The sequence below is a fragment of the Aotus nancymaae genome, unplaced genomic scaffold (assembly GCF_030222135.1).
Source record: "Aotus nancymaae isolate 86718 unplaced genomic scaffold, 86718_ANA_hifiasm-v0.15.2.pri h1tg000064l_1, whole genome shotgun sequence".
NCBI classification, from domain to species: Eukaryota; Metazoa; Chordata; class Mammalia; order Primates; family Aotidae; genus Aotus; species Aotus nancymaae.
In genome coordinates, this window is record NW_026988479.1 from 2,879,562 (window position 1) to 2,894,149 (window position 14,588).

Genomic DNA, 14,588 nt, shown 5'->3' on the forward strand with positions numbered 1-14,588 from the left:
CCTTCAAATTTACACATATGAATTCTTTTTCCACAATTTTCAGTTCAAGCTCAAAACTAAAATTCATTGAAACTAATATATAAGAAAATGATTTGTAAATTTGTCGGCTTTTTATTTTTTTCAGAAACAGTAGAGGGAGCTAATGAGAAGAAAAATAAAAATTTAACCTGTTTTTGTTCTTCCCATCAGATTTTATTTGAAGTAAATGGGTTTTCTAAACTAAACTTAAGCTGCTTTTTAAAAATAGGAAATTATTTAAGGAAGTAAATCAGTTCAGCCAAAATTAAAGTTAGGAAGCTTCTAGGACTTCTATGCCCAGTATTTATTGAAAAGCCAGTTGTATGACTACTGTTTTATATAGTTTTATATTCAACAAATATAATATCTATAATCATTTATGAACGTATATAAAATTTTAACTATTCATTGAACCAGGTTTCTTGGTATAAGCTCTTAGAGTACAGTATTCAATTCTAAAATGATTATTTTAATATGGCCTCTAAACTACCTAATTCTCAATCTCTTATATTGCTAAAAAACAAAATCTCATTCTCAAAACATTGGTAGGGACTAATATTAAAATGCTTGTATTTGTAACTCCAAAAGAGGCTGCATTTAATTAATATAATGGTCAGAGGAAAAAGAAGGGCCAGATATAACCCCATTTTCATTTCCTTATGGATTTTATAAACCTAAAAGAAAATTTTCTACCTAGCTTATTATCCTGTCTCTTGAAGGAACTAATTAATTTTAATTAAATATTTTGTGAATCCTATGGAGTATAAAGCCCTGTGCTGTAAGATAGTGAAAAATGAACAAACTTACTCTCTGCTCTCTGTTCCCAAGGAGTATAAAATCTAGGAATATTTTGTTGTAGTGCATAGCTGAGATACCACCTTTAAAGAGTTAGGGGATGACTCTCTAAACATCTCACTAATCCCTTAGTTTTTACTGAATTAGCGTTTACGTAAGCTTTTTTAAAATTAAAATTTAGCCATAACTACCTCCTAGGAGGAGTGAATTAGGCAAATTTGTAGCATCCAGTGTAAAGAATTAAATTTATCTCTTTTTTTTTTTTTTTTTTTTTTTAAGACAGAGTTTCGCTCTTGTTACCCAGGCTGGAGTGCAATGGCGAGATCTCGGCTCACTGCAACCTCCGCCTCCTGGGTTCAGGCAACTCTCCTGCCTCAGCCTCCTGAGTAGCTGGGATTACAGGCACACGCCACCATACCCAGCTAATTTTTTTTGTATTTTTAGTAGAGACGGGGTTTCACCATGTTGACCAGATGGTCTCGATCTCTTGACCTCGTAATCCACCCGCCTCGGCCTCCCAAAGTGCTGGGATTACAGGTGTGAGCCACCGCGCCCGGCCCCTTAAATTTATCTTATCTGTTACATTGCCTTCAAAATCAACAGCTGCCTCTTTATTTAAGTGTTACTAGAATTGTTGATGCCATATTTACACTATTTGTATTCTTAACATTGACCACATAGGCCTTCAGAAGCCTTTTTTTTTTCTTTGTTTAGTTTTTTATGTGGTAAGTTCTCATTGAACATCTATTAAGTTAGGCACTGTGCTGGGCACTAGAGATAGAAGAGTGAGCAAAAAATTACAGGCTTGATTTTATTGTACTTTAAATCATGTCATCTTCATCTTTATGAGCTAGTATCTTAAATTGTTTGACACATTCTTATACAGTTGTCACTTTCTCTTTTTTATTTCAATTGTCTCTGAAATAAATTGAGTTTTCCCGAGATGTGTCCTAGCCTTAATTTTCATTTGCATAAGAATTGACCATTTAATCTGATATTCTCTGTTGAGTTTTGCTGTCCTTATAAAAATTATCCGTGGCTACTTTTGTTCAGACTTTTTATCTTGCCTTTTGAACACATGTTCATCACATTCTTCATCATCACCTTTATGAAATGATTCAGATAAAAGCAATAAACAGAAACCTTTTCCGTCATTAATCCAGCTTTTAGTTTTCTATTACATAAAATCAGTTCATGATTTTGAGTTATCTGTACAGTGTTCTCAGCCATTCAGTTTTGCTTCCTTGGTGGTAATTATTTGGTTGAATAAGCTTTGGTATAATGTATACATTTGCAGCTTTTTAAGTAACTGGTCATTTTGGTGCCTGTATATTTAAAGGGAAACAGAAGAAAGAGTAAAATGTTTTTATTATTGATATGATTACCTACCTAAAAAATTCAAGAGAGAATTAACTGAAAAACTGGTAGGACTGTTAACAGCTTTTTATGTAGTAAGATGGCCTCTTGCCAGATCAACATTAAAAAATACGTAGTTTTCTTAAATTATTTAATAGTAACAACCAATGAGAAAATGTAATATAAAAATAAACCATTTCACAAGAGCAACCAACATCATAATGCTTAGGGGAGTAATTTGAAAGGTGTACCCCATACTGTTGAAACTGAGGAAATATAATTGTACTTTGTCATTTTTTACTCTATATTTTTCTATTGTTTGAATGTTTACAGTGAGTATACATGTTTGCATATAAATGTATGCATGTATTACTTGTATAATCATAAATTAGTATATTTAATATTAAATAATTTGAAATTGTTTCTAACCTCTGTCATTGTTGTTTAGGGTGCCCAGGAACGGATAGATAGCTTGCGTCGAACTGGAGTGATCCATGAAAAACAGACAGCTGTGTCAGTAGAAAACTTCATTGCAGAATTGCTGCCTGACAAGTAAGAAGTGTATTATGTTCCTCTTAGAAGCAAAATATAATTGGGTCTGGGAGTTCACACTGAATACTTAGCAAAAAGTGTCTCCTGTTTTATAACCAGAGAGAAAAGTATATTTTGATGCTGGCTATATCACTTAACCAGCTGTGTGTCCTTGGCTTAGCTGGCATTTCTGTCCTTATTTCTCTTTTTTAATTATAAAATGGCATTGGTCATGACTGCCTGCTTTCTGAGATTGTGCTAATAATTACTTAATAAAATGGCGGTAAGTATAAGATAATAGAGTTGATGTGGATATAATTGAACATGAGGAGCAAACACAATCATTCACATGTTATTCAAAGTCATGGAGGGTATGGGCAAGAAGGCCTGATGGCAGTCACTAGGTTTGAGTTTCTGGTGAGGGCTGTCTCTCCTGTACTCACAATAGTTTAGAAAAACATCCAGATAGCGTAATTCATCATTGTTCTTGAGGGCTGTGTATTTTTAATAGGTGGCTTTTTATGGGAAAAATTTTTAATTTGCTGAATTGATTTATATTAAAATAACTTCCTTTTGTTGAAATCTACCTTCTTCTGTAATTGCATTGTGTGGTGTTTTTCTTTAATTACTTGTTTTATCAGTGTTGAATAATAATGGGCATAGCATTTTGTGGCTTATAGTATGCAAAACATGTCCTCCAACTTTGAGGCATATTATAGGCCAGTGGGAGAGAAGATATATATAGTACACCAATGAGCAGTTTTAAGTAATTGTATAAAAAGGAACATAAGTCTTTGCTGACAAGAAATGTATAAAATTTCATTGGAAGTAACTCTGGGGAGATAGTGTCAGGTGAAATTCATGAATGATTCGGGCTTGAACTGGATTTTGAAGAAGTGAAACTTGGTCAAATGAAACAAAGTAGGTAGAATGTTCTGGGTAGAGAAAAAGTTTGAAGGTAATTGAAATGTATTCTGGGATCAGTGACTGTATCAACTTGGCTGAAGGTTTGTTGGATGGGAAATCAAAAGATGACATGGGGACAAATTATGAAGAGCTCTGAATTCTACATTGATAAGTTTCAACTTTTTATGTAAACACTGAGAAACTCTCCAGTGATTATTGTGTCATTTTTTTAATCTCTGTTAACCTATTACTGTTTAATAGTTAACTTCAGAAATTATAAAGTGCCTTTTTGATGTATTACATTATAATAAAAATTAGAACTACTTTTAATACTATTCACTCCCTTTTCACCTTTTGCAGTATCATTGTTAGGTATTTTAATTCTGCATGTATTTTAAACTCTTAAAACATAACTAGTCATGTTCTTTGCAGTCAGTATTTGTTTGTTTATCCTCTGAATTCTTTCCTGCATTTTTGTTTTTCTGTTTGGGGTCATTTTTCTTCTAAAGGAAGCCTAAAGTACTTCCTTTGATACTACATCATAGTTCAGAGCTGCTCACTACCAATTCTCTAAGCTTTTCTTTGTTTGAATGTGCTTTAATTCACCTTTATTTTTGCTGGATGTAGAAATCTAGGTTAGCAATTTCTTTTCTTTCAGCACTTTAAAAATGTCATGATACTGTTTTCTGGTTTCCATCATTTCTGTTAAAAAGTCAGCTCTCCATCTTCTTGTGTATTGTCTTTGTGAAGATATTTGCTGTCTCCAGATGCTTTTAGGATTCTCTCTGTCATTTTACTTCTTGCAATTTTAGTATGGTATGATTATATACATTTACTTGCTTACTCTCATAATTATTTTTTTGTGTGTGTGGATTCACTGAGCTTCTTGATTCTGTGGATTAATGTCTTCAGTTTTGGAAACTTCTTTGCAATTATGTCTTCAAAACTTGTTTCTAGCCCATCTTCTCTCCTTCTCTTTGTAGGACCTTAATTACATGCCCGTTCACTTTTGACAGTATCCCACATTGTCAGGTTTTTTTTTCCCCACTCTTTTTTTCTCTCTGTTCTTTAGTTTTGACATTTTCTGTTCACCTGTCTTCAGGTTCACTAATCCTGCCTTCTGTTGTGTCCAGCCTGTTGTTAAATTCTTACATAGAGTTCTTACCTTTTAAAATATAGGTTCAATTTCTCTCTTGAATACCTGTATCTTTTAATCTAGTTGTACTTTATTTTTTTTTTTTTTTGAGACAGAGTTTCACTCTTGTTACCCAGGCTGGAGTGCAATGGCGCGATCTCGGCTCACCGCAACCTCCACCTCCTGGGTTCAGGCAATTCTCCTGCCTCAGCCTCCTGAGTAGCTGGGATTACAGGCACGCGCCACCATGCCCAGCTAATTTTTTTGTATTAGTAGAGACGGGGTTTCACAATGTTGACCAGGATGGTCTCGATCTCTTGACCTCGTGATCCACCCGCCTCGGCCTCCCAAAGTAGTTGTACTTTCTTTACCTCTCTTTTTTTGATTATCTGAACCATAATTACTTTTAAATCCTCATCTACTAATTCTAATATCAGGGTCACTTGTGGGTCTGTTTTAGTTTCCTTTTTCCTTTTGGTTTGAATATATGGTGCTGTCTCTCTGAATGCGTAGTAATCTTTGAAAGCTATTGGTCAGAAAGCAAAACAAAACTCTAGAGGCTTTAGGTGATCTTGAGAAGATTCATCCTTTCCTCTATAGTAATAAACACAATTGTAGGGGTGTAAGAGAGGGAGAGGGTAATGTAGTGGACTTTAGTCAGTCCGAGCTGAGTCAGGCTAGGTCGGAGTTCTAAGATATATTCACTGGCATCATAGAAGAAACTTCCCTCATACCTTCAGTAACTCTTTTTAGGATGTCCACACCTGAAAGCTTGGTTAGTATGTTATTCACGATAGACATTATTGTATGCAAATTATGCACAATAAAATTTGTCTAAGTTTGACTATATGGAGGCTTTACAAATACATTATCTTGACTGAGAAAGTTGTATTAAAATAAAAAATATCTGTTACTCCACCAGATAAAATAAATGTCATTATTTAATGTTTTGATTTTTAAACAGTTTTAGGGTATGAGCACTGTAGACATTATACAGTGCTGTTTTAGTATTCAGCAAAGTTGCTTATGTTACTCTGTATTTTACTTTGTAGTTTTTTTGAATTTGTAAATAAAAGTCTCCTAATGTGTTTTATATTTCATTGCATTTTATTGGATTTAAATTAAAAAATAGAGATTGAACATTTTTCTACTTCATGTCCTTTTATTGTTTAAATTCATGTTTTAAGTGTGTCTGGTTGTTTCATGATTTGGGTTAGCTAAAATTTGGGTGGTACTACAGTTGTTTCACTTAAGTCATTTTTAAAATTTATCATTTTGTGTGATACATACATCTCTTTAAATGAAGAGAAGTTTCCTGGATTTCGTGAGGCTGTTTTCAAAGACTGACTCATTGTGAATAATTCAGAAATTGTGATTAGAAGGATTTATTAGTAATGAAGAGAGTATTTATTATTATTTCCTCTGAGTGAGCTTGGTTTTTAATTTGCTAGTAACTTAGCTAGTTAGGTACATATTCATAATAGAGTTGGTATTATAAAATTTCCCATATTTTAGCAAGTGTCAATTGAACAATATTACTCATTATAAGCTGTTTGCATATACAATGTATGTAAATTTACCTGTTGCATATTTGAGTGCCCTTTAATTATTCTCTTTTCCCATGGAAGGGAAGCTTTCCATGATAAGTAATTTTAAATTATTTTTTCTATATGGTTATTTTCTATTTTTTCCCTTTGAAACTAATACAGCAGAGTACTTTTATCTGTAGTTTTTATGAATTGTTCTCTTGCAAGTTGATAAGAAAAAGATTTCCTTTTTGAAATTTGCTGTTCTATCTGAATAATAGTACTTATTTCTTCTTTTTGTCTATTTATGATAAGTTTTATTTGGCATGTAAACCATTTGAAACTCACAATTCTGTTGCAGATGGTTCGACATTGGTTGTTTGGTGGTTGAAGATCCCGTCCATGGCATTCATCTAGAAACATTTACACAAGCCACACCAGTGCCTCTGGAATTTGTACAGCAGGTTGGTTTTCTCCTTTGCTTTTTCATTATGCTCCAGAGAAAGTTGGAATATTGTTTTCGTAATAAAAATTTGTGTTCAATTTTTTGTTAGAAATGTGTTCTTGATTTTGTTTCAGTCTTTTTTCTTTTAGTAGTTTTCTCTGCTTTTTAATTTCCTGGTCCTTGTATGTTGTTTTAGTACCTTCCTCCTTTTGTTTTCAGGGTGTCTATGAAAGATAACACATTACATAGTTAATCATTATTTCTCTCATTTGTTTCTTTGTTTTACTCTGAGTGCAGGAAAAGGTTTACCTTTTCTGCTTGTTTCATGTCCACCTTTCGTTTGCTTTCCCTTTTATCTCACGTTTCATTTCCATTGTTATCTCCATTTCCCTTTTCTTTGATTTGATTGTCTTCTTGTTCATCTTCAGTGAAGTCAACATTAGAAACCTTTTAGGCACCTGTCTTTAGGTTTTTTGGCTGAAAAATGGACCCAATAGTGTACCTATCCACACAGTTTGCAGGAGAATGTAGGTATAAATGATAAGCCTTATTCCTCTTTTTTTTTGGAATGTTTTCTCTAATCCTTTCATGAACAAAAAGGAATATAAATATATATGTGCATTGAAATCTCTGTGCTCTTAAGTGATATTCTACTTTTTCCTGTCATTAATTTCATAAAATTTTTGTTACAGTTATACTTTGTACATTGTTAAATATCATTTCAAAACTGTCTTTTAAACTTAATTGGGACTTGAGGGCATTTGAGAATCTAAGAAAACTATTGGACTCTCCCAAGAAAAATGCATGTATTTGTACTTTCATAAAAGTGTGGCATATGTGTTCACATAATCCCTAAAAGTAACCACTGGCCTCCTTAGACTTTACAGTTTAGAAAGAGGACTAAGAATTGATGCTTGGAATTTGAAATTTTACTGAAACTTTTATTTACACCATTATTCCTTTTCAGAAGTTCAAGAAAACCTTTTTATAGATATTAACATTAAACTCATTTCAATATGAAGGTCATTTCAATATGAAGGTCATACTATGTATACTGTTAACACCAATAAATTAGAAAAATTAGATAAAATAGTAAATTTTCTAGATAAGTATAAATTTTGCCATAGTTAAGAGTAAGTATTAGGTTGAACCAAATGACCTTGTTGCTTTTGATGGTCAGAAACAGTTAAATTGTGTCAGTTTCATATGATTCAACCTAATTGAAGCATTACAATGGAAGGACTTTATGTAACTAAAAAAAAAAAAAAAAATCTCACAGTACCAATGGTGTTATAAGTGAGTTCTACAAAATGTTCAGAGAAGATGATTCTTGTGCTTTATGAAGTATCAAAAAGAGAGATAGAGAGTTTTCTAATTCATTCTGTGAGACTAGCCTTTTTTATCTTCAAATGAAATTATAGTCCAAAGAACTAAATATCAAATAAATATCAAAACCATTGGTAAAATTAATAAATAAAATCGAGAAATGTATCAGAAGAACACTGTATCCTAACCATGAAAGATTTGTCCCAAGAACAGCAGAATGGTTCAGCAATAGTAAATCTATGTAGTTCAATAAATGAACATCTGCATTGAAGGGAGAAAAAAGATTTCAATAGCATTGAAGGTATTTGCTAGAAAGAATCATACTAATAGCTCTTAGCTAACTAGTATTAGAAGGGTATGTGTGTACCACAAAATCAAAGCGAACTTCAGATCTAATAAATAAAACACTGGAAGTGTTCTAATTATGAGGATGCTCCAGTCACTGCCACTGTTAACATTGCTGTAGATCTGGGGTCAAAAAACAGCCAAATCTGGCCTGCCATCTGTTTTTGTAAATAAGTTTTATTGGAACACGCCCATGCCAGTTTGCTTACTTCTTGTTTATAGCTACTTTTGTACTACAGCAGCAGAACTGAGTAGTTGCAACAGCGAATGTCTGGCCCATAAAGCCTAATATATCTACCATCTTGGCTCTTTTCAGAAAAGGTTTACTGACCCCTGTGCTAGATGTCTGACCATTGCAAAGGACAATTTTGTCTTGTTTTAAGGAATGTATACTGGAAAGAAGTAGACCTGAAAGAATGAAGTGGACTTGTGTGTACCAATACTGAAAGATAGCTATTACATAATGCCGTGTGAAAGTCAAAACCAGCACATCTAGTATGATCCCATTTACTAGCAGGGGTGTATATGTGTGTGCTTTAAAATTTTAGTAAGAATAGGGAAAAAGGCTTGGAAAGATACACAGCAAACTGTTAATAGTGCTTAATTCTGAATAATGGTATTCACAGGTGTTGCTTGGTTTTTACTTTGCTTTTTATTCTGTTTGTTTTATTTTGTGCCATTTGGTTTTAAAATTTAGAAGATACAAAACTATGTGCATTGAAAAATGTCTTCTTTTTATCCTCAGGTATTCAGCTCTCCTCCCTGTTTTTTTTTTTTATTCATTCTGAAATGTTTTATGCTTCTTTATTGTTGGAAATTTTTAATTTAAGGGAATAGAAATCAGCCCTTCAGGGAATTATAATTATCAGTATAAATATTAGTAAAAATCTAGAAATAAATTTCATACAATTTGTGCTTGTTAAATTTAAGTATAAATGATTCCCCACACCCATAAACAACCCCAGCTCTTCTGGATTTTTGCCAATAATATCGAAGACCTTGTTTCTAAAAAGTACAATCCTTGGCTTAACATCATAAGCATCACCTAGGAATTTGTTACAATGCAGATTCTCGGGCCTTAACACAGGACTAGTGAATCAGGAGCTGCATTTTCAGAAGATATTCAGGGGATTCATATGCATGCACATGCCATAGTTTGAGAAGCACAGTTTTACTGGTGTCTCTGAGGACCCTAGCAATGTATCTGCTGTTTGTCTTCTTTGAAATATAGTGAAATACTGATACTGTAGTAGACACATTGGAAGAGACTACTTAGAGCAGGGGTTCCCAAGTGCTGGACAGTTTGCATCATATTTACTTGGAAGCTGTTTTATGTATGTAATACTGTACTGTTTCTCTTGGAACCAGCTGTAGAGTTTCCAGTTCAGTTATCTTAGTGTCTCCATTATCTTAGTGGGACATGAGAACTTGTTACTGTTAAAAAAAAAAAAAAGGTCACAAGAGCTCCTCGGGTGATTGTAATACACAGCACATTTGGTAGTCCTGTATAACTGTATAGATCCATTCTACACGTGGCTATACTCCTCTGGACAGAAAAACCACATCATTCTTGGATATCAAACAATGAGTTTATTCTTCTCTCATTTCTTTGTAGATGTATAAATGATTTGAATGGGAGCAGATATGAGTTGGGTCAACTAGGAACATTGCATTAGTGGTTGATGTTGTCCTGGACTGGAGATTATTTGATACATATCAACATGTTAATCACATTTCCAGAGATAATTTCGATAATTGAGCAACTCTTTTCTGAATGGGTTTAAGCCTTAATTTGCAGTTTTCCTCTTTCTGGTTGAAATTTTATTACTATAAAAAGATAACTTTAGCACTGATTTTAGTACCAATCTTACTGTTAACCTGAAGTGACACTTAATTTAGAACTTGAATTTCTATTAGCCCTGTTAATGGGGATTTTCTTTAAAAGTAGATATGTGTAATATTATATTGATTGTTTTCTAGCCTTGTTACTTGATACAGTCCACAGCCTTGCTGTGTTTCTCAGAGTTTGTCATAATCTATATTTAAAATAACATGAAACACTTTGAAACATCACTTATAGCTAGTTTGATATTTTAAAATGTATTATAAGTAATATCAATTTCATTTTTCCATAGGCTCAAAGTCTAACTCCCCCAGACTACAATCTGAGGTGGTCAGGCCTTTTGGTGACAGTGGGTGAAGTCCTGGAAAAGAGTTTACTGAATGTCAGCCGGACTGATTGGCACATGGCATTTACTGGCATGTCTCGTCGACAGATGATCTACAGTGCAGCCAGAGCAATAGCAGGCATGTATAAACAGCGCCTGCCACCCAGGACAGTGTGAGAGGAGACTCACCTGGGAGACTGAGATTTTCCCCCACTTTTAGCTTGATGTTAAAGAAGTGGTTATCCCTTCTTAAATCGAATAACTTAAATGAATCCAGTAGTTTTTATCATTTTCCTGTAGGCTGCAATTTTTCTTTTTCTGAAAAGGCATCGTGTCATTCCAGTAGACAAAAAGAAACAAATCCTTTTTATAATCATTTCACCTATCATAGTTCTCAAAAAAGAAAATATACAAATATATTTACAGCACAATTTAATATATCAAATTTTTAAAGTGGAAATTCATGTGCAGAGACATTTAACTTATGCCATGTTCTTGATTATTTTGTTCTTTAAAGAAGACATTATTAAAGAACATGTTGATTGAATGTTTATAAAAGCATGATTTCTTTTTGCTTCATCTCTTTCCTGTCAGTCTTTGACACCTTTTGTATGTGCACACGATCTCAGGGCTGATGCTGAGCAGCCTGCTCAACAGTAACCATAAGACACCTACTCATAGGGAGCTGTTCCACATTTCTGTGCATGTTTTCAATAATATGGGCCAAAATACTGGAATTGATCATTTTCTTTTGCTGTCATAATGTACACATATAGTTTGGAAAATTGTACTTTTTTCAATTTTAAACATAACTTTTGGCATTTCTCAGATTTATACTATGAACATTGGGGTAATACATTTTATTTTTTCATTGCTGTATGACAGCTAAGGGGCAGATGATTCAAGTGTATTTTAAATCAGAAGTATTCAAATTATTTTTGTATAATACTATTCAGTACTTCCAAGAATAAACCCTGACAACAGCCATTGTTTCTGCTTCCCCTCATATTCTCTAAACGTTGTAATAGAGACATTTTTGAGAGAGGATTACTTTATTGCTTATGGGATAGTATGTCTTTTACTTTAATTAAAGTTACTTATTATTTGGTTTACCTTAAGCGTTACTTTTCTAACTTTGTGCCATTTTGCCTTTACTTTTTATGGATGTTTTCAAAGAAACTATTTTATATTCAATCTAGTTTATTTAGTCTATTGTGTTTCTATTTAGTAGAAGCCTTCTTCCCCTCAAATAATATATTTTACCATTTTTGGAAATAATTAAATGTTTTTTTCTTAATACTGTTGAACTCTGTATATACAAGTTCAAACAACTTTTTTGAAGATAGTTTCTTACATAAATGTAATTTAATTTTTTAATTCTTCTATACAGTTCTTTAGATGTAAAAGAATTAGCACAATCTCTGGCAGTTTTATAAAAGATGTTGAAGCTCTTGTCCTGCACTGTCTTTATATACAAGGTTTGCTTTGTATTAATTCCACTTCAAGTAATTATTTGGTTTCTGCTATTTTTTTTACTTGAGATTAAGAAGAATGAATATTAAATTTGAAAATATAACATTACTTTCCAAGCACTGAATAATGACTGTTCAGTGAATATCAGTCTTTAGTGTCATTAAAAGTCATGAGAGACAGAAGAGAGAGGTAACAGGTTGCTTTGGTGCACTTTTCTCCAGGAGTAACAGGGACAGAATACTTTCTTTTTCCTCCTTTAAGAGTAAAAGAAGCCTTTCTCTACCATTTGCTTCTACACTTTATTTTAAAAAGCTATCCTTTTCTATTAGTATTTCATCATGGCAATGGCATGATGACAGAAACAAGTCTTTCATTACAGACAGAAGGGAAGCATGTCCTTAAAATAGTCCTTGTACTTTCTCTCCTATTACAAGGAAATTTTACAGATCCTAAAAATATCTTAATTTTTCTTTGATTTTTATTTTAACAAGTCACAAATGTCTTTTTTGATGTTTTGAGAATTGTTCTCATAGAAACACTGACATTTCATTAGATGATTATTTTCCTAGAATCCCCAAATAGCAATGGTAGTTATTCCATGGCTTGGTTGAAGCTAGATAATTTTCCTGCCCTTGGTGACCTGGTAAGCCTTCTGCTCTTTAGAACAGTGTGAGTGGGTGAGGAGGATTAGAGACAGGCAGATGGAAGAGAGAAATACATGAACTGGTCTGGCCTCTCTGGTTCTTTTTTTGGCCCAGAGTTTTTGAAAAGCAGCAGAGCATGACTGACTTCACATGCTCGGCTTTCTCAGCCTTTTGTTTATTTTGTTGTCCTTAGATTTCCCTGTTATAAAAGGGGCAAGAAAATTAACTCATCTCTAACACACCATGCCAGCTTAGCCAGGCAGTCTTAGTGGTGGTGCTTAGGCATAAGATATGCTGATCGTATTCAGGCCACTAATCATCCAGCCTGAGTGTTCTGTTCTCTTTCTGCCCATTTCCTTGTAACTGTTGTGCCAGCCTTGGCAGAGTGGGAGTGCTATTTGCTTTTGTTCTCTCTCTTTCTTAGGAAAACCCATCTTTAATACTTTACCACTGTTGAGGTGGTTTTGTGATTTTTTTTTTTCTTTTGAAGAGCTCCTGGTTATTGAATTTTGTATTTTAATCCAAATTGAATTTTATAAGCTTGTACACATATATTTAATTAGTGTGAAAGAAAACAGAAAGAATGCAGGAAAAATAATTTAACATCAACCTTAGTTGACAAGGTGCTCAGATTATTCAATCCAGGATCCTCCTTTTGTTAGGGTTTTGAGACAACCCTAGACCTAAACTGTCACAGACTTCTGAATGTTGAGGCAGTGCTAGTGTTTCCTCTTCTGAGTCTGTTGCTATTACTTTCCCATTCTTTGTTCCTCTTTCTTTTGAAGATTAATAAAGTTGAAAACTGAGGTGGATAAATATAGACAAAAAGATAGTATGATAGTTTAAGTATCTAAGAATACAGATGAAAGTGTGTTATATACATTCATTCAAAATTATGCAAGATAGTAATTACTCAGGGTTAACCAAATTACTTTAATATGCTGTTGCATCTTCTCTGTTCCTTGGCTAGAAAAAATTATAAACAGGACTTTGTAATTGGGAAGCCAAATTGATAATACTCTATGTTCTAAAAGTTGTTGGGCTATACATAAGTTTTTAAGAAATATGGATTTTTATTCCCAGGATATGATGTTCATTTTATAATATTATATAGGATGATGTATTAGATAAAATCAGTTTTGTAAGTATGTAAATATGTCATAAATAAATAATGCTTTGATTTATTTCCAAAGTTGTATTAGTGATTTTTTAAATGCTAATTTATATTAAAAGGACCCATATTTCTTTTTTATCTAAATTTCTTGCTGGCTGCCAAGAATTCTTATACAACAGCAACTTAACCACCATCTTTCTAGTGGAACTGTAATATTCACATAGACCAGAGTTGCTAACTTCAGGGTCAAAGAACTAAAACTATTTAGAGAAGAGGATATGCTAGAGATAATAGGCAAGAAGTTCAGGCCTATGGTCATGAGGATACTTCTTGAGTATTGGGTTTTTGAGTAGTTTTATTTCTTAGAGTAGTTTCAGTTCACAGCAGAATTAGGAGGAAGGAAAGTACAGAGATTTCCCATATATATATATATATCCCCTTCCCCTGCATATACATAGCTTCTTTATTCATTATCAACATTCCCCACCAGAGTGGTCCATAATCAACAATAAACAATCGCTGAACCTGCATTGACCTGTCATCTCCCAAAGTCCATAGTTTGTTTACCTTAGGTTTCAGTCTTAGTGCTGCACGTTCTTGTGGGTTTAGGCAAATTTATGATGACATGTATCCATCATTATAATATTGTAGGAGATTTTCACTGCCCTGAAAACTCTCCGTGTTTTTCTATCCCCCCACCAACTTCTGGCAACCACCAAACTTTTTAACTGTCTCTATAGTGTTGCCTTTTCCCGAACATTAATATAATCAGAATAATACAGTATGTAGCCTTTTCAGATTGGCTT

At 33.3% G+C, this 14,588-nt stretch overlaps 1 protein-coding gene across 3 annotated transcripts in view; it reads left to right on the plus strand.

Moving 5' to 3' along the window:
- Nucleotides 1-13,854, plus strand: part of PRRC1 (proline rich coiled-coil 1) — a 32,981-nt gene extending 19,127 nt beyond the window's left edge. For all 3 annotated transcript variants that reach the window (XM_012448028.3, XM_012448044.3, XM_012448035.3), the window contains exons 7-9: nt 2,618-2,721; nt 6,629-6,731; nt 10,519-13,854. In XM_012448028.3, coding sequence (XP_012303451.1) covers nt 2,618-2,721; nt 6,629-6,731; nt 10,519-10,728 — 417 coding nt within the window. In that variant the 3' untranslated portion in view covers nt 10,729-13,854. The remainder of the gene's footprint in view (nt 1-2,617; nt 2,722-6,628; nt 6,732-10,518) is intronic.
- Nucleotides 13,855-14,588: the final 734 nt, after the last annotated feature.